General features: G+C 37.3%; 1 protein-coding gene across 1 annotated transcript; it reads left to right on the plus strand.

Moving 5' to 3' along the window:
- Positions 1-2,586: 2,586 nt before the first annotated feature.
- Positions 2,587-24,429, plus strand: LOC100927443 (carboxypeptidase A4). The gene is made up of 11 exons (XM_031939060.1): positions 2,587-2,766; positions 8,698-8,779; positions 9,193-9,327; positions 9,782-9,880; positions 11,248-11,349; positions 13,741-13,842; positions 15,218-15,331; positions 16,072-16,162; positions 17,180-17,373; positions 20,056-20,140; positions 24,016-24,429. Exons 1-11 carry the CDS (start codon positions 2,702-2,704, stop codon positions 24,201-24,203), a joined length of 1,257 nt encoding a protein of 418 aa, XP_031794920.1. The 5' UTR covers positions 2,587-2,701; the 3' UTR covers positions 24,204-24,429.
- The last annotated feature ends 597 nt before the right edge of the window (positions 24,430-25,026 follow it).

The following is a 25,026-nucleotide window of genomic DNA, read 5'->3' on the forward strand; positions in this document are numbered from 1 at the left end:
CCCGTTTCTAAAAATACAAATCAGGGCCTAAGTTAGTTAATTTTGTTGATTGGCTAGATTTAAACAAGCCATGAAGAAAAAAATCTTAATAATGCAGATTCAACTTAAAAGTGTGTCGTGCAGTGATTGCCTCCCAGACAGGGAGCCAGGTGTTAGATATTTACCAGCACTCTGCTGTAATAATGAACATATTTGTATAATCTGTATTATGTATCTGGGTGTGCATATATATATATATATATATATATATATATTATACTAAAGAGGAAGACAAAGACAGAGAGACAGAGAGAGGAGAGACAGAGAGAGAGAAGAAAAGCAGGAGGGAGGAAACACGTATGTATAGACAAACATATGTTTTTGTATATGCACATATATTCACACATGGTTCATGTGCGTATTTTAAGGAGTAAAAACCATTAATAGTAGGAGTTTTCTAGGCTGGCCAAACTTTGCCTTGGCTGACTGTCCTGTGATTGGTTGGGAAACCTGGGTGTTGCCGCTCCAGCTCATTGGAGGATACTTGCCTATTTGTAGTTGGCCACCTGGTTTTGCCAAGTGTGGGTAAAGTCTTAGACCATACAAGACCAACTGAATTGACCATCAAGAGTAATAGCAGAGTATTTAAGAAAGCCATCTTAAACAAAGGACCATCAGAATGTACTTGGAAGACTTTTAAATAGAGGCAGAGAAATAGAGAGGAGACTGCAGTGAGGAAGACCCGGTTTCAAGTTTCTTTGCCTTCTATGGCTTTATATATGTATATCCTGTATATATCCATATATATATATATATATATATCTTCCTTTATAAATAATGGGGTTACCTGTGTTCCCCTCCAAAAATTCATATGACTCTGAAATTTTCGAATCTAGAATATTCTAGATGCCCCAAGTTCATTAGACTATCCAAAGGTTATTAACATGTTTTCTAGATCCAACAGCCAAGTCTGGATTAATGTGAAGAATGAATCCTACAAAGTAGTCCCACTATTCTCCTTTTCTTTATTTATCATTTTATTTATATTTGTTTATTTCCATTATTCCTGTTGAATATTCTTACTAGCTCCAAATTTTTTGAATTTGTGAAGATTTTGTACCTAGAGTTTTGAGAAATCCCAGGTGTTTGGCCAATGACCAAAAAGTTCTATTCTTCATCGATTGGGCCACTCCTGGGTCCAGGTGCGGGTCCACAGGTATAGTCCAGTTCCAGCTAGAGAACATGGGTTGTGGCCATCTGACCAGGCCATTCCTCGGTTCTGGTTCTGATTTCTAATACAAATCTCACTCAGGAAGAACTCTGTCCTGATAAAGTCAGAAAAGCCATGAACTGGGAGTCAGGAGTCCTGTGCCCTCACAAGGCCCTTCACTCCTGGATCTCCATTTCCTAATTGTAAAATTGCGTTTGGACATGATGCTAGAACAGCAAGTCAGGGAGATGCTCAGAATACGACGGCTGCCACTTGTTAGGATCTGGCTGTTTTGTCTCTGATTCACAGAAACTGAGTGTTAGAAGGAGCTTTAGTGACTGTCTAGTCCAATCTAGTTTAACTCAGATAGTTTTGAATGTCTACAGAGAATTCTCTGAGTCTGGGCAGAGTCCAGGACATCTGCAGGTGGTGAAGGCTCTCTGTGAAACTGGGCAGACTTGGGTATAACTTCCCTACTCTCAGCCCAAAGAAATCAGTCCCCATTGGGTTTTTCATAACCTTTTGTCCGAATCTCTGTGGTGTCCCTTTATGTCCTACCTGACCCCATCTTTGTCTATTACTTACCCCTCTAACCTTCACCAGTGTATACAGGGTTAAGTGACTTGCCCTGGTCTGAGACTGGAGAGATGAGTCTCCCTGGTTCTAAGCTCAGTGTTTTATCCCCTGCTCCACCTCTGCTGGCCATATTGGGAAGAAGGCCATTTGTGTTGTGTGGTCACAACACCCTGGCACTGTGCTAAAAGTTTTACATATCAACTTGTATTCTCACAATAACACTCCCTAGCTATGTGACCCTGGCAAGTCCCTTAATGCTTTTGACCTCAGTTTCCTCATTTGTGAAATGAGCTCAAGAAAGAAATGGCAAACCCTCTGCCAAGAAAATTCCAAGTGGCGTCATGGAGAGTTGGACAATTGAAAAAAAGACAATAACAAGAGTAACATTCAATATACATATTGAAATAGAGAAGGAAATCACAAACTACTCCAGTGTCCCTGCCAAGAATTGTCCTAATAGGATCACAAAGTTGTTCATGACTGAAATGACTGATTAACAACCACATCTTCCTTTTAGGATTATTGTGAGGATAGAGTGAGATAATTGTAAAACCCCTTGCCAACCTTAAGGTGCCATATAAAGGCTGGCTATCATTGCTGTTATTAGTAGGATTCTTAGTCTTGTCCTGATCACCCTAAACTCAGGCAAAGTCCTTCAGGGAACTAAGCACCCTATCTACATGCCCAAGGCTCCTTAGGTCAACCTTTCTGAGCCAGTGGATCAGGGTCACCTTGACTTGTCAATCAAGTACCTTGACCTTTATCATCCCAAAGGAATGGAAAGCATATGGATTCAGATAGGAACAGGAACAGACTGTTATTGTAAGGGCTGCACAGGGGTGGGAATTGTATTTGCATTGTTGGGAGTCTGAGTCTACCTCTGACTCCTTATAAATACAGCCTGACTTGGGCACTTCATGACCCATCCTCCTGGACATGAGGTGGATACTGCTCTTCGGGACCCTTGTAGGGTCTATCTATGGCAAGAACAATTTTAATGGGTAAGTTACCTTTTTGGTTTATTTATTTATTTTTTTATTATACTTGAAATATGGGAATCCAAGTTAAATCTCTTAGTATTTGTGTGTGTTTGCTTCACACTCTTTTTTGTCTGTTTCTGTCTGTAGTTCTATTTTATAAATTTCGAGTATTTTCTACTTATTGTACAAATTCATTATTTTTATCAATTATGTTAAGTAATAAGTATAATATATTATGTCTTATTATTAATATTTTATCTCTTTGTGCCATGTAGGTGACTCTGTATTCTTGAAGGTTACATAGAAGTTGGGATCTCATGGATAGTAAGAGATTTTGAATGTATATATATATAGACAGTACACTGTGTAGCTGTTATTCAAAGACCAGTATAGTTGAGGTTTGAAAGGCTCATTAAGAGAGGATGGGGGCAGCTAGTTGGTGCAGTGGATAGAGCACCAGGCCTGAAGCCAGGAGAATCTGAATTCAAATGTGGTTCCTAGTTGTGTGACCCAAGTCACTTCACCCCAGTTGCCTCGGCGAGAGAGGATTGGCTACCAGGTTGTGAACTTTTTTGCCACAATTTATAAAATCATCTCCAAAGCCATTGGTTTGTAGAGGTTGAAGACATGTGGATGTGGCTAAAGTGGAGGTGGTTATAATCTATATCAGGGCTTCATTTTTCTTTGACATGAGAAACTCTAGTAGTTTTTTCCTTTTTCTCTCATTGACTGATGCGGAATGTGCAAAGTAAGGCATTACATATAGAGTGTCCTAAAGGTTAGTTCTGTTTAATCCTTGACTTTGGGGATACTCTCTTTAATAATACTTTATATTGTGCTTTAAAATTCACAAAGCACTTCATGTTAATTAAGCCATAATGGGTCCCATTTTGTCCTAAGTTATATACCTAGTCAGTGACAAAAATGGGATTTATACTCAGATCTTATTAGAAATCATGGCTGATACATAATAAGCATTGAACAACTACTTTTAGCTTAATAGATATTGCTCTGCCACATGGACTTTCTATACACACATATATGTCTATATATACATGTTTGTATACTTAACACTCTCTCCACATTCAAGGGCATGAACTTAAGAGGTATGAAATGGAGAAAGTACTTCAGACCCTTGAACAGTCCCTGTGTCCAAGATTTAAACCTGTAATTATCTTCTGGAGAAGCTGTCATGGGGATGGGGGCAGGACAGCTTCAGGCCTGTTCATTACATATGAGATTCAGATACCTATTGTGACATTAATTTCTGTTCATCTCCCTGTTGCTAAATGGCTCCTTGGGGTTGGGATACAGGCAATGGCTGTGGACACATTTTTCTCTCAGTCATTCAGTCATGCAAGCTATGGCACAATGGACAGAGCATTGGGCTTGGGATCCGGAACTCACCTTCATGAGTTCAAACCCACCCTCAGCTGTGTAACACTGGGCAAATCATTTAATCCAAACTGGTCTCAGTTTTCTCATCGGTAAAATGAGAAGGAAATGGCCAACGTTGCCAAGAAGAGTTAGATGCGACTCAACAATGCAATAGTGATTTTCCCAGTTGCTTAATAAGATGCAGTATAAGGAACTCAGTTCAGCCACTGGTGCAAAAATTTTGCTCCATCATGGTGCCTGGAGACCCCTCACTTCATTATGAACAATGGTCCAGTTGCTATTAGTAATCAAGGGCCAAACAAGCCTGAGTTTTTGTCTTCACTGTGAATTTGTAAGAGAGGCAGTGTGGGATGTCATGGGACTCTTTCTACTGAGTAAGGACTCAGTCCAAGCCCTATCAATGACACAGGCCGGCTATGGGACTCTGGCAAATCAGTCTTAACCTCTATTATTCAGTGTGATTCTTCATACCCTATTTGGGGTTTTCTCAACAGAGATGCTGGAATGGTTTGCCATTTCCATCTCCAGTTCCTCTTATAGATGAGTAAACTGAGGCAAATAGGGCCCAAGGACACACAGCTAGGAACTGTCTGAAACCGGATTTGAATTCAGATCTTCTCGACCCTGGGCCTGGCAAGTTCTTAGTTCCCAGAAAAATTCTTGAACTGTGAGTTAGTGAGCAGTTGCTGACCTGCTTGGTAGAGGGAGCTTCCTTGCTGAAAGTCCCCTATACCAGTGAAATCAGAGATATGGTTTCTTTTTTTTCTTCTTTTTTGTCAGATCAAGTGACTAGCCCAGGGTTCCACACATCCCATTTTTGTCACTGACTAGGTATAAGACTGAGGACAAAATGGGACCAATTATGGCTGTAGTGCTTACATAGCAGACGTAAATGAAATAATTAGCATGAATTGTTTTGTGAATTTTAAAGCACAATATAAATTAATATTAAATAGAGTATTCCCAAAGTCACGGATTAAACAGAACGTTTAGGAGACTCTATATGTAATGACCTACCTTGCACATTCTGTATCAGTCAATGAGAGAAAAAGGAAAAAACTACTAAAGTTTCTTTTGTCAAAGAAAAATGAAGCCCTGATATAGATTATAACTACCTCCACTTTATCCACATCCACATGTCTTCAACCTCTACAAGCCAATAGTTTTACAAGGCTATTATGATTTGTCTATGGACTTAAAACAAGAAGAGCTAATTTTGGAGTCAGAGGACCTGGGTAAAAATCCTAATCCTAATTCTTCTCACTTGGATGTCTTTAGACAAGTGACAATCTCTGGATCTGATTCTTCTGTGAATTGATGAGGTTAAACTTGATGACCTTTGAACTCCTCCCAAATGCAAATGTACATTCTTATTATCTTGTGAAAATCACTGAACAAAGTCCCTAGGCCCACACCCAGTAGTTGCTCCTCTGGCCTGTGTCTGCTTTTAGTCACTGTGGTGCAGACCCTTAGAGCTGCCAGGGTGCCAAGGGGGGTAAGGCAAAGAATTTAATTTTCATATGAAATGATGAGATGATTTTACTTCCATCTCTCTTTCCCTAATCATTTGGCTAAATGTGAGACTGTGGTTCAGAGAATCTATTAAATCTCGGCATTTACAGCTTGTCAGGGACCACTGCGGGCCTTTGGTCCCAGGGCTCAGCACAGTGCCAGGCACATAGGAGGCACTTAATAAGTGTTTGTTGACTGACTGATTTGAGGCCTAGTTTATCCTCATTTCACCATTAAGGAAAAGGAGGTCCAGAGAAGTGAGACTGTTTGTTCAAAATCTCACAGGGAATAAAATGACAGAGTCGGTATTGGAAACCAGATCCTCTTGGCTTTTAGCATAATCAGTCCGTCTCTGCCCCCAGAAAAACAAAGTTAGAGTCCCCTGCTAATCAATAATGTGATCTCCACATACAAGAGCAGCCTACCTGCATGGCTGCTGGGATCTCTGTTATCTTACAGATGTTCCTTTTTGCTTGTGCAGATGTATGGGTAAATACTAGCATCAGGCCATACTTTTGTTGGAAAGGAACTAACTTTAGCCTCTTTTTTTATGGATGAGAAAACTGAACTCCAGAGATTACAGCACAGATCTCACAGTGAGTGAATGGCAGAACTGGGGCTGTGTAATCCAGGTCTTCTGATCCCCAGAACCCAGCGCTCTTTCTCCTACCTCATCCTGGCACTCAAGACCTCCATGTCTGACCTTGCACAAACTTCCCTTGCTCAAATATATTTCATTTTCTTGTCATGGTGACCTCTCTGATGTTCTTCTTAAGAAGGAAGGACAAATAACATCAGTTGAGGATGTTGAGGAAAGATTAAATGACTTGCCCAGGGGTGTACAGTTAACAAATGTCTGATGCTGGATTCATATAACAAACTTTTACAGGACAAACAGCAACAACAGAACAATGCTTTGTGTTGAGGCATTGTGCTAAATGCTTTACAGTTACTATCTCATTGGATCTTTGAAATAATCCAGGGAAGAGGTAGGTACTATTATTCCTGTTTTTTATTTATTTAGAATTTTATTGTTTTATTTTTTACGGTTATGCAAATTTTACATTACATTATACACACATTACATTACATATACATTAATTTTTAAAAACACAATTCCTGATGAATCATGTTGGGAGAAAAAAAAATCAGAATGAAAGGAAAAACCACAAGAGGAAAAAAAAGCCAAGAAAAAGAAGAAAAAGTGAACATAGCATGTATTCATTTACAATCAGTTTCCATAATTCTCTCTCTGGATGCAGGTAATGCTTTGAAGCCAAAGTTTTTTGGTTATCCCTGTTTTTTAGATGAGGACATTGTAGCTGTCTTAAATTGCTTATAGATGTGGTTCTTTACACCGAAGCATAAATAAAAGGCAGGGGACTGGGCTTTGAGTCAGGAACTAACTTATCCAGGAGATAATGAGAATTGAATCCATGTCTTCCAACTTAAAGTTCAATAGTCTTCATTACACCATCCTTCATCAGTGACCTAGGTGAAACAGAACTAATTTTAGTTTTCTGCCAGGTGACACTCACATAATGATGACTGACAAATTATGAAGCAACCTTGCATTTGTGAAAGAAGGTTAGCCACAGAGTCAGGAATATATATTCCTGAGAATATATATTCTCAAATCCCACATCTGAAGCTAATAGTAATTTTCTGTGCCTCAGTTTCTTTCTTTGTAAAATAGAAGGAGCAAGGGGAAATAAGCCATTATTAAATATCTGCTATATGTCAGGTACATTACTAAGAGCTTTACAAATATTATTTCATTTGATGGAGATAATAATGTCCTGTACTTTCCTTATAGAGTTGTTATAAGTCTTAAGTAATAAGTAAAAAATAAAATAAAAAATTAATAGATAAAAAATAATAAAAAAAGTAAAAACTACCCCCCCAGTGCAAATATAAATGTTTTTCACTCAAATCCACTTTACTTGCATGCTAAGGCATCATCTTCTTGATGTCTTTATTGAGAAAGAAGGACACACCACAGCTTCAATTGAGGATGCTGAGGAAAGGTTAAGTGATTTGTCCAGGAGCTGGGTGTTGCACATAGAACAATAAAAATCAACACAGTACCTGTCCTCAAGAAACTTGCAATTTATCATCCTCATCCACATTATTTGGTGCAATTTTCTTCTCCCAAAGGTCTCTGTAATAATCACTTAATCAATGTTTGTAGAATAACTTTGAAATTGTTTTATCCCCTCTACGATGTTTTATGTTTATCCCCAAACTCTTCCTCTTTGATGGAAGCTTCTCTATCTCTTTGCCTTTTCACTAAGCTGTGCCCTAAGCTTAGAATGCTTTAAACCCTCACCTCCATATCTTAACTTCCTGAATTTTCTGCAGGACTCAGTTCAAATCTAACCTTTCTCCTGGAAACTTCCTCTTTTGGAGCACTTTTCATCAACTCTGTATATTCCTTAGGTTTTTTGTTGTTTAGTCATTTCAGTTGTGTCTGACTCTGTGACTCTACTTGGGGTTTTCTTGGGAATTATCCTGGACTAGTTTGCCATTTCCTTCTCCAGTTCATTTTACAGATGAGGAAATGGAAGTAGACAAGGTAAACTGACATGCTCAGAGCCACATAGCTAGAAAGTATCTTAGGGTGGATTTGAACTCAGGAAGATGAACTGGTAATTCTATCCACTGCCATGTCTTATATCTACCTAGTGGCTTGTCTGTTATCCATCTTATTAAAATGTTATCCCCTTGAGGCAGGGATTGTGATTTTGCTTTTCTTTGTATCCTTTGTATATCACACAATTGTATCTTTTGTATCCTTGGCCTGTATCCTCAGGGCCTAACATGGTGCCTGTTATAGTAGGCACTTAATAAATGCTTATTGATTGACTGAATGACTGAAGGGAGAAAATCATCCAGCTATGAGACTGTCAATAATACTCAGTGTTTGGTAAAGACTCATTAACTATCTAGCTGAGCCTAATTTATTCCAGGCAATTTGACTTTGGTTTGCTATGCCCTTGAAGAACACATGAATTTATGTTTATCTGTTTATTTTGATTTTAGGCACCAGGTTTTTCAAATTAAAGTCCAGGATGGAAATCAGATTGACAAACTGAAAGAGCTGAGCGACATGCAGAACTCTACGGTATCCCATTTCCTTCTTTTGGGGCACCTTCTGATTCCTAGGAAGGATAATCTTTCATCAACATTCTTATTATTGTTGGTGATCCTAAATTTAGGTTCAGTCACACCTGAGATAGTGATAATGAATTATGTACTACACATGGAGGGTGATAAAGCAGTTTGTATAAGTTGTATCATCTTCTCACACTGTCGCTGTGAGCTAAGTTTGGGGATCTTATTCCTGTTTGAAGGATGAGGAAACAGGTTCAGAGACTTGGCTAAGATCCTCCAGGTAAAGGTCAACACTTGGAGATTTCTCCTTCACTCAGTGGTCTTAGAAATGGGAGGAAGTAAGGAAAAGGTGATGCCCTAGTGCAGAGAGCACAGGACTTGGATCAGGAATACTTAAATTAGTTTCTTTTGTTTTTTTTCCAGCTCAAGTTTTGGAACCTGCCAGTCGCCCCTGAGCATCCTGTAAATGTTGTGGTTCCACCAGCCAGTCTGGAACTGGTCAAATCCTTTCTGGAATCCCATGGCTTAGAATATTCAGTCTTGATTAAAAACCTGCAGGTGGGAAACTGAAACCAGACTTTGAGGTTCATTGTTGCTTCAAATTTCCCCTCTTCCAGAATGTGAACCTCCCACAGGTTGGCCTTGATTATGGAAGAGATGCTGTGGGCCTGAAGTACCAAAAGCCTGGGTGCCATTTCATTATTACCTTAGTCAACATTTCATTTTCCAGGCTACTAAAAAAATGTCATAGTACAATTATCCTGTACAATTGTTGTTTCCCAGAAATGTGGTTAGGATAGCAGAAAAGAATTGGGTGAATAAAGATGGGGGCTTTGGGTGGTCTAAGAGGACTGGATGATTTCTTAGATTCTAAGAATTGTGACCCTTTTTAAAAGTGCTGGTTGATACTTTTCTTATTAATCCTCAAGTTAGCTGAAATTTTGATTAGGAGTATCCTCCCTTCAATAAGTTACATGGGCAATCCTTGTCATCCTGTCATTTTCTATTTTAGGCTCTCTTGGATAAGGAAATTAAAGAAATGAAATTCAATAGAAGAAAAGAAAAGCGTGATGCTAACTTCAACTATGGGGCCTATCACAGCTTGGATGAGGTAAATATTTCAGAACAAATTCAGATTAGTGGCTTTTTAAGTTGAGTCCAGCAGCCTTCCTATCTTCATTCAAGAGTAAAAGAATATGTGTTCCTCCCCACCTTTGTTTCTCTTGTTTTTTTCCCCTTTTGTTCTGATTCTCCTTTCACACTATATCTTATGTGGAAATATGTTTAATATCATTGTGCATGTATAATGTATGTAAGATTGCTTGCCATTTTGGAGGTGAGGGAAAAAAGAAATCAAAATCTTATAAAAGTAAATGTGGAAAACTAATAAATAATTTTTGAAAATCTGGGGAATTTTTAAAAAAGAGTAAATGAAAATATTCTTAGCTCCTTCCCTTTTTTATTTCAAAATAATTAATTATTCATTTAAAAATGAAGTCAACTAAACATAAATCTACAAAATCTGCACTCCAAAATTTTGTTTGATGTGCAATAATATTTCTATTAGTTTATACTTTCTGAATTATATGTGCTCCCAGTAACTTAATAATATATGTTTCTTGATAATATGTTACTAGTAGCTTATACTTTCTGAATTAATCTACTCCCTTCTATAATTTTTTTCATTTTCATTTTGTGATCTTTAGCTATATTACAATATTTTCTGGTTTTGGCTTCTTCACTTGGTATTCTTTCATTTGTCTTTTCAGATTTCTTTATATTTCTTAGAATTATAATTTTAATGGTATTGTGGTATATCATTGTACTGATAGACTTTGAAAAGTTATTTAACATATCTGGGGCTGGATTTCTTTATCTGTTAAAAAAATATAGAACCTAATAGTCTTTAAGTTTAATTAGTCTTTCACCAATTGTTAAACATTCAGGTTAGCTCTTGGTAATGTTTCTTTCTGCCTATCCATTTGTGTGTGTGTGTGTGTGTGTGTGTGTGTGTGTGTGTATTGATATAATTAAAAAATTTTTTTTTTATTATGAATCCCTTCTTTGGGTATATTCCCAATAATAGGATTAAATGGGTGCCTTTATTTGTCATTTAAAGCTTTCCCCAATTTACTCCCAATCTATCTTTCCATGCTGATCATATATTATTCTTTCTCATTCACTCTATTTTCCAGTCAAATTGACCCTTTTGTTGTTCCTCATATATAACATTCCATGTGCCTTTGCAGTGATATTATGTCTTTTCATCTTTGAAGTGAGGAGGGCTTAATTATGAGAGCAAATATGTTATATTTAAAAAAATCTGCTGGTAATTGGCAAGGTCCCAAGCATGGACATGCTGTGGCTAATGTACTTGGAACCAAGGTGTTAGAAAGCTTGGGGGAAGAAAGTTTAAAAGGAAAAAATGAACAGGGACACACAAACATCCATTTACAACCAAACTCCTTTACATTTCAGCTTTATGGTGAGATGAGCAACATTGCTTCTGAATACCCCAATCTAGTGAGCCTTCTGAAGATGGCTAATTCTTTTGAAAAACGACCATTGTATGTACTAAAGGTATGTGTGACCGTATTAAGAAAATCGGGGCATGACCACAGGTTGGCCATATCCTTGAACTTACTTTCCTGTTGTATTACCAATAAGCAATTTGATAAGAACAGAGAGATATAGAAGCCTTGAGCTGGTTTTCCATATATTGGTTCATTACATAGCTGACTTACAGAGTTGGTTGTTAACAAAAGAGGGAAAAAAAAAGAGAAAACCGTCTGAGGCTTCTTAATGGTGAAACAGGCATGAGTGGATTTATGGTATTTCTGGGTGGCTTTTTACTGTGTGTCTCTTGAAGAGCTCATATGTCTGGGTTGTGAACTCCCTGAAGAATGGGCACAGAGAGTACTGAAAGTGTGAGTGATAATGGCCCTGGCCAAGAAGTCACAGCACCCTGGCCATTAGAAGCTGTGGAACCCTGACAAGTATGGGTTTGTGTACATCAGTCCACAACAAACAGTTGTGTACCTACAACTGTTTCAGTGGTGGAAGGTATGAACATGACTATTGATTCCAGAAATTTAAAGTGGCCACTGAAGAAATTAAAAAGCAGAATTCATGTCTTCAGTTTGATCTGTATGAAAGACCCAAATTCATGTTTCTTTTGCTTATTGTACTATAGCTTTTATAACCATATTCATTTACAAGTTTCATGAGAAAGGTTCTCTATCTCAAGGTGGGGGGACCCCCAAAATCAGAAATCCTTCACATGAACAACACCATTCACCTTCCTGAAATGACTGAGGGAGCTCTCATGCTCTCAGAAATCACAGATTTTGTTTCTCTCTTATTTTCATTAATGAGGCTGGGCTATAAGGAACAATAGTTACCCTTTCACAGGGTTATTATGAAGGTAGAATGAGATAATATTTCTAAAGCACTTAGCACAGTGCCTTGCACAGAGTAGGTACCCCCCTCTTGCCTCCCCCCATTTTCTCTGCTTTGACCAATGCCATACATTTGAGAAGCAGCTGGGCAGAGTTAAAGGTGATAAATTGATACTGTGGACTAATATGAGGATGACTAGCTAACATGAAAACTAAGTCTGAGCTCGGATTTTTTTAAAGTTGTAAATCAAATATGGCAAACCTCATCATTGGTAGAAGCTGAATTCCCTATTATTATCAGACTTGAAACAACTTGAGTACTAAGCTCATTTATTAAGATGAGCACTTGAAACATGGTCGGGATCTAGGTTATAACAATAACTTGAGTTTTTGAAAGGATATAATAGTATTTTTGACCACAGCACCAATAGCTATATGTGTGAAAACCTTTGAGCACATTAGAATCAGGCAGGGAATATCTTGCATGTGGTCTGTAAAAACTAGGTTACAAATATACCAATATAGGCAATTCATTTTTTTCCTGCTTGTTTCAAAGATTGCCCATGAAATTCTGACAGGTTGTAGGAGGCCTTTTTGCTATAGGATGATCCCATTACTAACTAGCTGGGCTACTTTCTGACAGACCACTTGGACAATAGTGCCATTGATATACTTTATACTGAATTATTTTAAATACATAAAAAGGAGAGAGAAAACACTTCCCAGCAAAGAGAAAGGCTACAGAAGTATCCCTTGCCACATGGGATATGGTGGAAATAACACTGAACTTAGGATTTGAGAGACTTGGCTTGGCTTCTTGCTAATTATATGGCCATAGGTGAGTTATTCTGATGAGGTTAGTGGCATTCAGAGAGTTGTTAAAATCCCCTTCTAGTTGGTGCAGGTTTTTCATGAAAGACTTCATGAAACCATGAATTATTAATTGGCAAAAATGAAAGTTTATTGTTGGACAAAGAGCCTATTTTGCTAAGAAACTGTTTTCTATAGTGGCAAAGTCCTATTAGGGAAATAGAGTCTGGCACTGAGAAGAGAATGCCTTCTGAGTGGGTAGAGGATCTTTGCAGACAGCTATGTCAAGGACAAAGAGAGGTTTCTTGGCATGGCTTGTTCCTGCTTTTGGACCCCTGCAAGGAGTGAGTTTGAGGATACCTATTATATGGGCAGCTCTTGGTGGGGGGTCTGGGACAGCCTGAGCTGATCAGATCAGGATTTCTCAATATAACGAGAATTTAGAATTTCAAAAAGATGAATGGGAGTTGATTTGCCCTTGAATAGTCTTGCTTCTCTCATCCTGGGAGGATGGACACTGTCTCTAGACTCTTTGGCGCCTGGAAGATCGGATCAAAAAGGGGACACAATTTAATTTTAAAGGGAATAGTTTCACTAAAGGGAAGAGTTTCCCTTCCCCTTCAATTCTACCTTGATTTTCTCATTTGTAAAGTAGGGATTCTAGAAATTGGACTATTAGCTTCACAGTATTGTTATGAGAAAGTGTTTGGTAACATTTTGTGGAGATGTGTATTTGGGTTATGATTTGATTTCCATTTCACAGTTCAGCACTGGGAATGTAGATGGACCTGCCATTTGGCTGAATCATGGAATTCACTCCCAGGAATGGATCACCCAGGCTACAGGAATATGGATAGCCAGAAAGGTCATGTCTCCTCCTGTGTACTAGACATTTTTGTGGGCAGGTGGGATTTTGTAGGAGTGATGGTTTGGTTTCTGTACCATGAAAGATATGCTGGACTGAACATGTCCCACTGACAAGTTGGGAAGTTACTGAAACAAAATCTGTTCTTGAATGACAAAATGTATTACCGATGGTGTACAACCTGGCAGCTGACCAACATTCATTCTGCTCTTAAGGACCCTGCCGCAACAGGATCAGCCCCAGGCAAAATTATAAAGCAGGCAAAGGTTGCCTTCAGTGGTCTCCCTTCATAGCTGTCCCCTAATCTTTTGGGGCACTCAGTGCTCTCATTGACTCTCCAGCCTCCTCAGATAGAAACCTGTTTCCAGCTAGCTGTCTCATTGGAAAATGACAAATGAAGTAGGAGAGATCGCCAAATAACGATTTCTCTAACTCCTCTAAGAGTTTTTTGCATTTTAACTGAGTACAGACTGAATTCAGATATTAATGAGAGATTGATATGAAGAAAATAATTTGGGATAGATTTGCTTTCTTGGAATTGCCCCTCAATCTTATAACCTAAAGGTCAAGTAAGTCATTCCTCTGTGGTGATATTATAAAAAAGGAAGTTCCTTGTTCATACCACAGTAGGCTAGAAAATGTTATCTCCCTTTGTCCTACAACCAAAAGTCCTTCAACCAGATGTGAACTGGAAGCTGATCCTACTTATATTCATAGGAACAAATTTAGGGAATTTGTATGCTACAATTAGCACACTATACCCAGAGTCAGGAAGACCTGAATTAAAATCCAAACCAGAAGTAGTATTTATCTCTCAGGGTTGTTGTCAAGACCAAATAAAGTAATATTATAAAATGCTTAAAATCCTTAAAATGCTATGCAAATACTAGCTAAGTATCATTGTATTATCTTTGTTAAATTAATTTCACTTAAGGTTCTCCATTTCCTTTTCTGCAAAAAGAGATTGAATTAGGTACCTTAGAACAGAGGTTCTTAACCTTGAGTCTGTGAACTTGTTTTTAAAAATATTTTGAAAACTGTATTTCAATATAACTGGTTTTCTTTATGATATTATACATTTCACTTTATGCATTTAAAAGCATTATTCAGAAAAGTGGGCTGTAGGCTTGAATTAGACTTTATGTTCATGAAACAAAAGGTTAAGAATCCCTGCCTTAAGGCATAATTCTATGAAATGTCATCCAAGTGACTGATGCCTTATTAATTAGATTTTGCTTGGAGCTGTCTCTCTGAAGGTAGGCATGTGGTGACAATTAATGGAGCACTACTCAAAGTAGTTGACCATGGGCTAAAAGTCAGTACCAATAACAACACCTAGGTCACCACAGCTGATGGTGATTTTCTCTCTGTTTAGATTGCCTCTGACTTTTATGGAAATAAGCCAACCATCACCTCCATCTTGAATAAAATGGATATCTTCCTAATGCCAGTGGCTAATCCTGATGGATATGTTTATTCTCAAACCAAAGTGAGTAACAACAAATGCAGTGGATTTGGGAGTCAAGAGCCTTGGTTGTACAGAGGAATGCTTGTGGGAGGCAGAAGGAGCACAGGATTTGAAGTCTTAGTAATCAGTGAAAATTGGCCATACTATTAGACATTCTCTTGGGATCAGTCAGTGGACCACAGTTGGGTCTGAAAAGAGTCCAAAAGAGCCTTCAGTTTGAGGTACCACATTTCAGGAAGGGCAATGACATGTAGGGAATCTAGAGCAGAGTAACCAGAGTGGAGAAGGGACTGAACACCACTCTGAATGAGGATCATTGGAAAGGACTGGACAATTATAGATTCTTAGCCTGAGGAAGTGGGGAATAATGGCTGTTTCTAAGTATTTTGAAAGGCAGGTATGTGGGAATGGAGTTAGATTTGCTCTGTCTGACCTCAGGGCAGAGAGACAGATTTAAGCTTAATATAAAGAGAAAATTTAAGGACAGCATCCATTTGGAGCTGTCCAAAAGCAGCACTGCCAGCTTTGGGAAGTATTAAGAGCCTTTCACTGCTACTTTTTGGTGAGATTGTAGGGTAGATTCCTGTTCAGGTATAGATTAGACTATTGTAGGTGGCCTTGGAAGTCCCTCCCTTCCAATTTAATAATGCTGGGTGATTGTGATCTCTTAGGTCCTTTCTAACTTTGAGAATCTGTGGGCAATATATAGATCATGATTAATACTTTGTATTTGACTGTTCTTTTTTGGGTGGGTTTTCCAGGATCGCTTCTGGAGGAAGAACAGATCCCAAATTCCTGGACATATATGTGTAGGAGTTGACCTAAGCAGGAACTGGGATGTAGCCTTCTCTAGTAAGACATAATCTTTAAATATTTTGTCATATTGTATGTTTTTATATCATCTATAGTAACACTTAGCACAAGACCAGCAAACAGTAAGTGCTTAATAAGTGCTTATGTCTTGTTGAAATGCTTATTGATTTCCCAAAACATTTTTCTTCTTCCCTCTCCCAGAGAGGCATCCTTTTTTTTTCCCCTGAGGCAACTGGGGTTAAGTGACTGCCCCAAGTCACACAGCTAGGAAATGTTAAGTGTTTGAGACTAGATTTGAATTCAGGTTCTCCTGTTTTCAGAGCTAATGTTCTATTCAGTGTGCCACCTAGCTGCCCCGAGAATCATCCTTTCTAACAACAAATTAAAAAAAGAGAAGAGTAGAAACATTTATTAATAACCTACTATGTGCTAGGCACTGTGCAAAGAGTTTTATAAATGTTAGCTAACTGGATCATATAGGAGGTGCTTCCTACATACTTTTTGTCAGATTCCTTGGTGACTAACCTGCTGAAGATGAACTTCTCCTAACTTAGGCTATTTCTGGGCTGTATTTGAAACCTTCCTAGCCTGGTATAGGATCTGCTTTTGTGAATCCACGGTCCCATTTACATCATGGTGGAGCATTGAAATAGTTTTAATATAAATTAAAACTTTCAAGTACAAGACAAGCTTCTCAATACTTTCCCATATGATTTCTAGTCAGATTATTATAGCTAAACCCAAGCTGAATTTCTACTTAAAGAGACGAAAATTTGGGGTAAGCTGAAAGGGCTTATGGCAATGTAGAAGGAGAATTACTACTAAAAATTTCCTTATATTTACTATGTACGTACTATATTTCCATAGCAGAATGGAGGCCCCTTGAAGGCAAGAGGCTGCTCCATTTTAGTTATTTTCTTCCCAGCACCTAGTACTATGCATTAGGCAGCATGGGTAGTTAGTAAATGTGTCTTGAATTTAACTGAATTAAATAGATTTGTCTGTTAGAGTCTGTTTTCTTATTGATGTTTGTTCTTGGCTTGGTTCCTGTAATAGTGGGCAATCAGGATCCCTGTTCTTCATTTTACCATGGGCCCAATCCTCATTCAGAAGTAGAAGTGAAATCTGTGGCCAATTTCATCAAAAACCATGGGAATTTCAAAAGCTTCATTGATTTCCACAACTCAGCACAGCTCCTGATGTATCCTTACAGTTACACAAGAAACAAGTGCCCTGACTTTGATGAACTGGTAAGTGTCTCTTTTCTATCTTAGACACCCAGGAAACTTTAAAACCATCAGTTACAGTTGACTTGCTAATCTTTATAGCGAAATAAATTTTCCACAATGGTAGTTGCTAATACCAATGAAATTGCAGATTCAGCACAAAAATTAAATTGAGAGAGACAAAGGGGAGAGGGAAAGAAGTGAGGGGAGGAGAAAGGAAATGAGAGAGAGAGAGAGACAGACAGACAGACAGACAAAAGCAGAGGCAGAGACAGGGGTAGAGAGCGAATCAGATTGCCTAGTATAGGAATTTTAAAAAATCTTTATTTTTTATTTTAAGGCCTAATATATTTTAAAATAAATGGCTTATTAAAAACTTTATTTTCAGCATCAGTATAATAAAGTTAATGTGCTTAGTCATAATAAATCAACCAATAAACATTTATTAAGCACTCATTATATGTCAGGCACTGTGCTAAGAGCTAAGGATAAAAGAAGAGGCAAAAGACAGTCTCTACTGTCATTGAATGTAAAATCTAATGGGTAATTATTCTCATTTACATCTTTATAATTTTAATTTAATTTATATTTACATTAGAATATAATTTAGAAATAATTTTATAATATGACAATTTATATTTACATCATTTTATTTGTTATATTTAATTGTATTTATCATTTATTTAATTTGTGTTTGTTACAATATAAAATTATAATCTATAAAAATATTATAATATAATTTATATCTATCTTATTATTTGTCATATTTAATTGTATGTAATTTTAATTTATTTTACATTTAAGCATGTTAGCTCTTAGATATCCTTCTCAGTCTCTGGTTCTCTCCGGTCCTTCCCCTACTGCCATAGATGGGTTTCCCACGTCCTAAACAAATTGTTATTGCCCCAAACCTCTCGTAATTGAGGCTATAGTTGATAGAAATTCTTATATCTCTACATCTTTTCCCACATTTCTCTTTCATTTTCTTTGAGTCTGACCTAGAGAGGATATAGCATACAAATACTTCTGCCTTCCTTTTGTGATGAACAACCCTGGCTAGGTTATTTCCACCTGAAGAAACTACCTTGACCTTCCCTGCTTCTTACCTAGATCAAGTTCCAACGAATTATTAGAACTAGAAGGGACTTTAGATATCAGTTAGTCCATAAAAATGAGGAGTTCATAAAAATGAGTCTAGAGGGGAGAAATAACTTTCAAAGTTATCCAACTAAGTGGCCAAGCAAGACATTTTACCTACTTCTTCTTTTTCTAAGTTAGTCAAGCATTTATTTGGTACCTACTGGATGCCACATAGGAGCAACTAGATGGCTCAATGGATAGACCCTGGGCCTGGAGTCAGGAACACCTGAGTTAAAATCCAGCTTCAAACACTTACTAGCACTGTGACTTTGGCAATCTACTTATACTTTATTTCTCTTAATCCACTGGAGAAGGAAATGGCAAACATTCCAATAACTTTGCCAAGAAAATCACCTGGACGGTATGGTCCATGGGGTCAGAAAAAGTAGGACATAACTGAACAACAAATGGAATTGAACTGGGATAAAAAGGCAGGAAAAAAAGGCAATCCGTCTTCTAAAGGGATTTTAATGGAAAAGAAAACATAGAAACCAGTTACAGATCCGATAAATCAGAGAAAATCAAGAGAGGAAGCACCAGCATTCCAGGTGGTTGGGAAAGACTTCTGCTAGATGGTCAGATTTTAGCTGGGGTATGAAGGGAGCCAGAAGGCAGAGATAAGGAGGGAGAACATTCCAGGCATGGAAGCAAACCAGAGAAAATTCCCAGAGTGCTGAGATGGAGTGTCTATTGTAAGAAACAGCAAGTCCTCTCTTGCCATGATGCTCTGTACCTTACCTACCATGCCTTCTGATTCTTTTCACTACTATTAATCACTAGCATTAATGTAGAAGAGTCTCAATGTTGAGAAATTGCATAAATTATCTCACGTTTAAGTTCTCACATTACAACCTTGCAATATAGGTATTATTATTATATTATTTTAAATATTTTAAGAATAAGATTTTAGAGATATTATTTTAAAAACGAGGAAGCTGAAGTGCAGAAAGTTTAAAGAGTAATCATAACAATAATGGCTTATGTTTACACAACACTTACTGTGTGCCAGATGCTGTGCTAAGTGCTTTACGTTTATTACCTCATTGGACCATCACAAAAATCCTGGGATTTAGGTACTATTACTACCTCCTTTTACAAAAGAAGAAACCACCAAACAGAAGTTAAGTGACTTGCGTCGATAGTCTCACACAAATACTGAATTTCTGAGGCAAGATTAAAATTCTGACCCCGAGTCCAATGCTATTTATTGGGGATGGGGATGGGTGTATATTCAGAATGTGACCTGAATCAATTTAAAATGCAATTCAAAACTATTATTAAAATAATAAAAATATAATACAACACAGATAATGTTCATTTGAGGTTTTCTCAGGCAATATATATAGTCTTCAGGAATCCATTCCCATCTGAAAATTGACCCCGTTGTACAGGTGCACCTAGCTCATCAGCTGGGCATTAGTTAATAGAGCCAGGGGCATCTGTTGCTCCAATGGGACCAGAAGCTGCAGAGAAACAGGGAAATAAAACAAGTTTGAGTGGCATGAATATGTCCTTTGTTTCCAGGAGGATCTTATTTCTCACTTTGCTCTTGTTCTCTCCCTCTAGGACAAGCTTGGAAAAGATGCAACAAAACCCCTAAACTCCTTGTTTGGCACCAAGTATAAAGTGGGATCTGTCTATGAAACTCTATGTAAGTTCATGCCTCATTTATTTTATAATTTGGAAAGTTCTTTGAGACATTAATGGAAATGCAGCAGACACTGGAAATTAGACATCTTCTGTTTGCCCACCAAAGCCAAGAAGGACGGTATCTTAGGCTGGCCTGATTTTTACATTACTTATTTTGATTGTTTTGATAGTAACATTATTACATTAATTATTCATGTTGTATCATTAGATTATTGTTATTTTTATTATTATTCTTATAGTGCTTTATGCTTTACAAATTATTTTCCTTATAACAACCCTAAGAAGGTGATTATAATCATCTCCATTATATAGATGAGGAAATTGATCAAAATTCGTTGGCTTAGCAGCTAAAAGTCCAAATCTCCTGAATGTAAGCCCAAAGCTCTTTCTATTACACTGTCCCACCATTATGATGGAGCTTTTCCTGGAGATTTCAGAAGTTACATTACAGGGTTATTTTTGTTTCTACAGCAAGCCTCAGCTTGATGTAGCACTGGTACCAATAACATGGATTGTGGCTTCTCTGGGTCTTTGATTCTATCCCTGCTATAACTATAAGCAATTACTATTTACAGATTGTCTGTTGGGTGGTGGGGGTGCATCTCTTACCATGCATCCAAATGCTTGAAATCACTTCAAAACTTTCTCAGAAGAGAAAAAGTATCAGCCTTACTTTCAGGGGTAAAGGTCCTAATGAGGCCTTTGAGGAGCTGGAAAGGTCCTTCATTTCCTAGCCAGAAACCCTTCTTAGTAGCCAAAGCAAGAAGATGAGAGAGCTGGGACAGATGGCAGGCTGAATCCACTGGAGAGGGCCAGTCTTGGGCAGGTGTGGAGGTTGTAGGCAAGATGTAGGGACTGAGAGCACTGAGGATCTTGTTTTCCAGAATCCATCCTTTGGTCTTAAAGGTCAGTCTTTTTTTTTTTTTTTTTATAAATATACAAAATTGATTTTATTATTGTTCCATCTTGTCTAATTCTTTGTGACTCCTTGTGGGATTTTCTTGGCAAAGATATTGGAGTGGTTTGCCATTTCCTTTTCCAGCTCATTTTATAAGTGAGGGTTATAAATATAAGGCAAAACAGTACAGCTAGTAAGTGTCTGAGGTCAGATTTGAGTTCAGAAAGATGAATCTTGTTGACTCCAGATCTAACACTCTATTCATTGGGCCATCTAGCACACAGTAGGTATTTAATAAGTGCTTCTTGACTTGGCTTATGATTTCTTTGATTTAGATAAAGGAAATCCTCTTCTATCAATACAGATTTGTCACCTTTTCATCTTATAAAATCAACCAGGTAGAAAACTCTTTCCAGTACATTATGGTGTAGTTAATATTTACAAGTGGACTAATGTTATACATTAGCCACCTATTGTTGAAGATTTTAGCCTGAGGACAGACCTGGCTAATGGTCACTCTAAAGAGAAATACCACCTGATGTGCAAGGGCATTGTTCCATTCAGTGATCAGCTTTACTGGTGAATTTCACACTTTAATTTCTTGAGGGAGAGGTTCCTATTAGAGATTTGGTTTCCCCTGATAATTGCTATTAACCATATTATTACCAATTACTCCAGTATTCATGGCTCTGATATTTCCTCAATAGGGATACTCCCTTCACCAATTCAGATGTTAAAACCCTGCACCTTTGTTTTTGCATTGTGGCTAAACCAAACCAAACCAGTGTCCCGGAGCCAACTAGGTGATGAAAGGTCAGTCTTAAAGCCCACTTAATATCACTTTGGAGATTTATAGTTAGAGATTCGGTAATAGGAGAGAGAAATTTTCTTCATTTTAGTTTTCACTGTGGTATCACTTCTTAGTAAATGACCCATTGTTATAAGATATATAAAACATTTTGTAAACTCTTAGGCACTACATCAATTCTGGTGTCACTTTTTATTCTCTAATCCATTCTGCATACTGCGGCCAGACTGATTTTCCTAAAATACTGATTTGATTTGTAGAGATGATGTGGTATTAAGGAAGGAGCCCTGTATACATACATACATATATAGATATGGATAGATAGATAGATATAGATATGTATATCTATATCTATCTATCTATCCAAAATGTTTTAGAATTACACACATTTTTTGAGTTGGAAAGTTGAAATATTCTTCCATATCCTACCCTTATTTTTTCTCATTCTTCTTCCTTTTCTTCGTTTTTGTTGACTAAGGTTCCCTATATCACCTAGGCTAGAAATTCAGGAATTTCTCCCCGTATTTCACATTTAAAAGTATGCTTAGATGCATCATTGTGGAGGCCTCTCTTGCTCTTCCCTGTTCTAGAGAGGAGTGAGCAGAAGTAGATCCGTTCCCCTGGTGTCTCATGAGGACAGAAACAGCTTCTCTCTATCCTTATTAAGTTGGAAGCAGGCTGGTCCAGTGGAAAGAGTGCTGGGTTTGAAATCAGAAGACTTGGGTTCAAATTCTGACTGGTTTCTTTTTTCTTAGTGATCATATCCAAATCCCTTCATCTCTCTGACTTACACTTCTTATTTGAAATGGAAGCAGATAGAGGGGAATTGGGTTAGATCACACCAGAAGTTTTTCCACTTCAAAATCTACATCCCTTTGTCCTGCTAGTGATCAGGCAGCAAATAAGTACCCAAAAAACAGAGAGAGGGAGAGATCAAAACCTGTTACTTTTTCAGTTTCTGAGCTGGAGTTCTCTTGGAATGATAAAATGTTAATCATTAAGTGTTAGTGTTAGCTGAAGGTCTCTCAGGGATCAACTGGTCCAAAGATTCTTCATCTACTTTGTGTCATGGGCCCTTCCAGTGGTCTGGGGAATCCTATGGATCTCTTCTCAGAAAAATGTTTTTAAGTGAATGAAATAAAACAAGTAGGATTACAAAAGAAACCAGTGAAATACACAATATTACAGGATATGATTCTATATATGACATAATAAGATGTGATATCCAATCCAACATAACAAGTTAACAAAATATAACATAAAATAATATAATGTATAATATAACAACACAATATATAATATGATATAATAAATATAACATAAATATAATATACTATGTGATATAACTATAACATGATATGAAATAATATAATATAGTATAATATAACTTGGTATGATATGATATAACATACAATTTAATATAAAGTTTAACATGACATAGCAATATAACATAGTGTGATATAATATAATATGATATGACAATGTAATATCATATCACATACATAATGGGGCAGCTAGGTGGTATACTGGATAGAGTACAGGGTATAGAGTCTTCCTGACTCCTCTTCCTGAGTTCAAATATGGCCTTAGACACTTGGTTGTGTGGCCCTGTTAGTTACCCTTTTTGCCTCAATTCCTTCGTCTCTAAAATGAACTAGAGAAGGAAATGGCAAATCATCTAAAGTCTTTGCCAAGTAAACCCTTCGTGGGTTCATGAAGAGTCAGACATGACTGAAAAATGACTGAATAATAACTGAATCATACATAATATGTTTCATTATTCTTGTTGTATGAATACATTAGAGTTAGATGTAATGTACAACTCCATTATAGCTAAATACAATCATTGAAATATTTCAATAAAATAGGCTGAAAAACTCCAAGTTAAGAGCTTCTGAGCTAGATTAACCCCTTTATTCTTCATATGAGGAAATTGGGCCTCCCAAAAATAAAGTAATCTGGTCAGGGTCACACAGCTGGTTATTTTTCTCTTCAATGATGCAATAGGAGATAGACTGTTTTCAGTATGTTCAAGATGATTTTCAAACACAGTGTAAGGTCCTTAGTAAATGCAGGTAGCAGACAGGGAAGGTTTCTGACCTACTGTGCATTTTGATCTTGAATGAGATCTGTACCTATCAATGATTTCCTTTTTTTAAAAAAATTACAGACTTTATCAGTGGCAGCAGCACAGACTGGGCTTATAAAAATGGAGTTAAATACGTGTTCACTTTTGAGCTGCAAGACACCGACAAATATGGCTTCCTTCTGCCAGCTGAGCAGATCCTCCCCATTGCCGAGAAGACCTGGATGGCCCTAGAAGTGATCATGATGTACGTTAAGGATCACCTCTACTAGAGAACCGCCTCTGATACTGAAGGACAGAAGGATATGCTTAGGAAACTGCTACTTGTACTTGTGGTCTCGTTGTCTGTCATCCATTCAGCCATGAATTCTATCAGATGATGTCATCAAGGCATAATATTATTATGTTCTATATTGTGACATGACCACTGATTATCCCAGAATATTAGGGTGAATGCTTCACATGGCCTCCCTCCCACATGAACACCCGACACGGATATTTCATCTATTAATACATTCAGTCCCTTTTTGGAGCCTTTTTATATTTTCAGCCTTTACCTCTTTGTAGTCACTTTCTTTTTATTTTCTAATAAGGATTTAATATCAAAGATATATAAATTTTTTACCTATATATATACACACACACATATACATAAACATCTAAGTTTCCTCCTTAACCCCCAATATCTATAATATATACATTATATATATACACATAAATATGAGAGAGAGAATGCTCATCACCCTTCACCAGACATATCTTCTCTAATAGTACCATTCATCAACGGAAGGCTCTCCCCCCTTCAAAGTAAGGTCTCTTTTCCTTTTTCTCTCTTTCTTTCTTTTTTTAATATAGCTTTTAATTTACAAGTTATATGCATGGGTAATTTTACAGCATTGACAATTGCCAAACCTTTTGTTCCAATTTTTTTCCTCCTTCCCCCCATCCCCTCCCCCCTATGTCAGGTTGACCAGTACATGTTAAATATGTTAAAGTATAAATTAAATACAATATAAGTATACATGTCCTAAAAGTTATTTTGCTGTACAAAAAGAATCGGACTTTGAAATAGTGTACTATTAACCTGTGAAGGAA

Source organism: Sarcophilus harrisii, chromosome 5 (assembly GCF_902635505.1).
Source record: "Sarcophilus harrisii chromosome 5, mSarHar1.11, whole genome shotgun sequence".
NCBI lineage: Eukaryota > Metazoa > Chordata > Mammalia > Dasyuromorphia > Dasyuridae > Sarcophilus > Sarcophilus harrisii.

Coding starts and splice junctions, on each gene's coding strand:
- LOC100927443 (XM_031939060.1), top strand. CDS start 2,702: ATGAGGTGGATACTGCTCTTCGGGACCCTTGTAGGGTCTATCTATGGC. Junction 8,780..9,192: donor GCGACATGCAGAACTCTACG/GTATCCCATTTC, acceptor TTTTTTTTCCAG/CTCAAGTTTTGGAACCTGCC. Junction 15,332..16,071: donor ATGTTTATTCTCAAACCAAA/GTGAGTAACAAC, acceptor TGGGTTTTCCAG/GATCGCTTCTGGAGGAAGAA.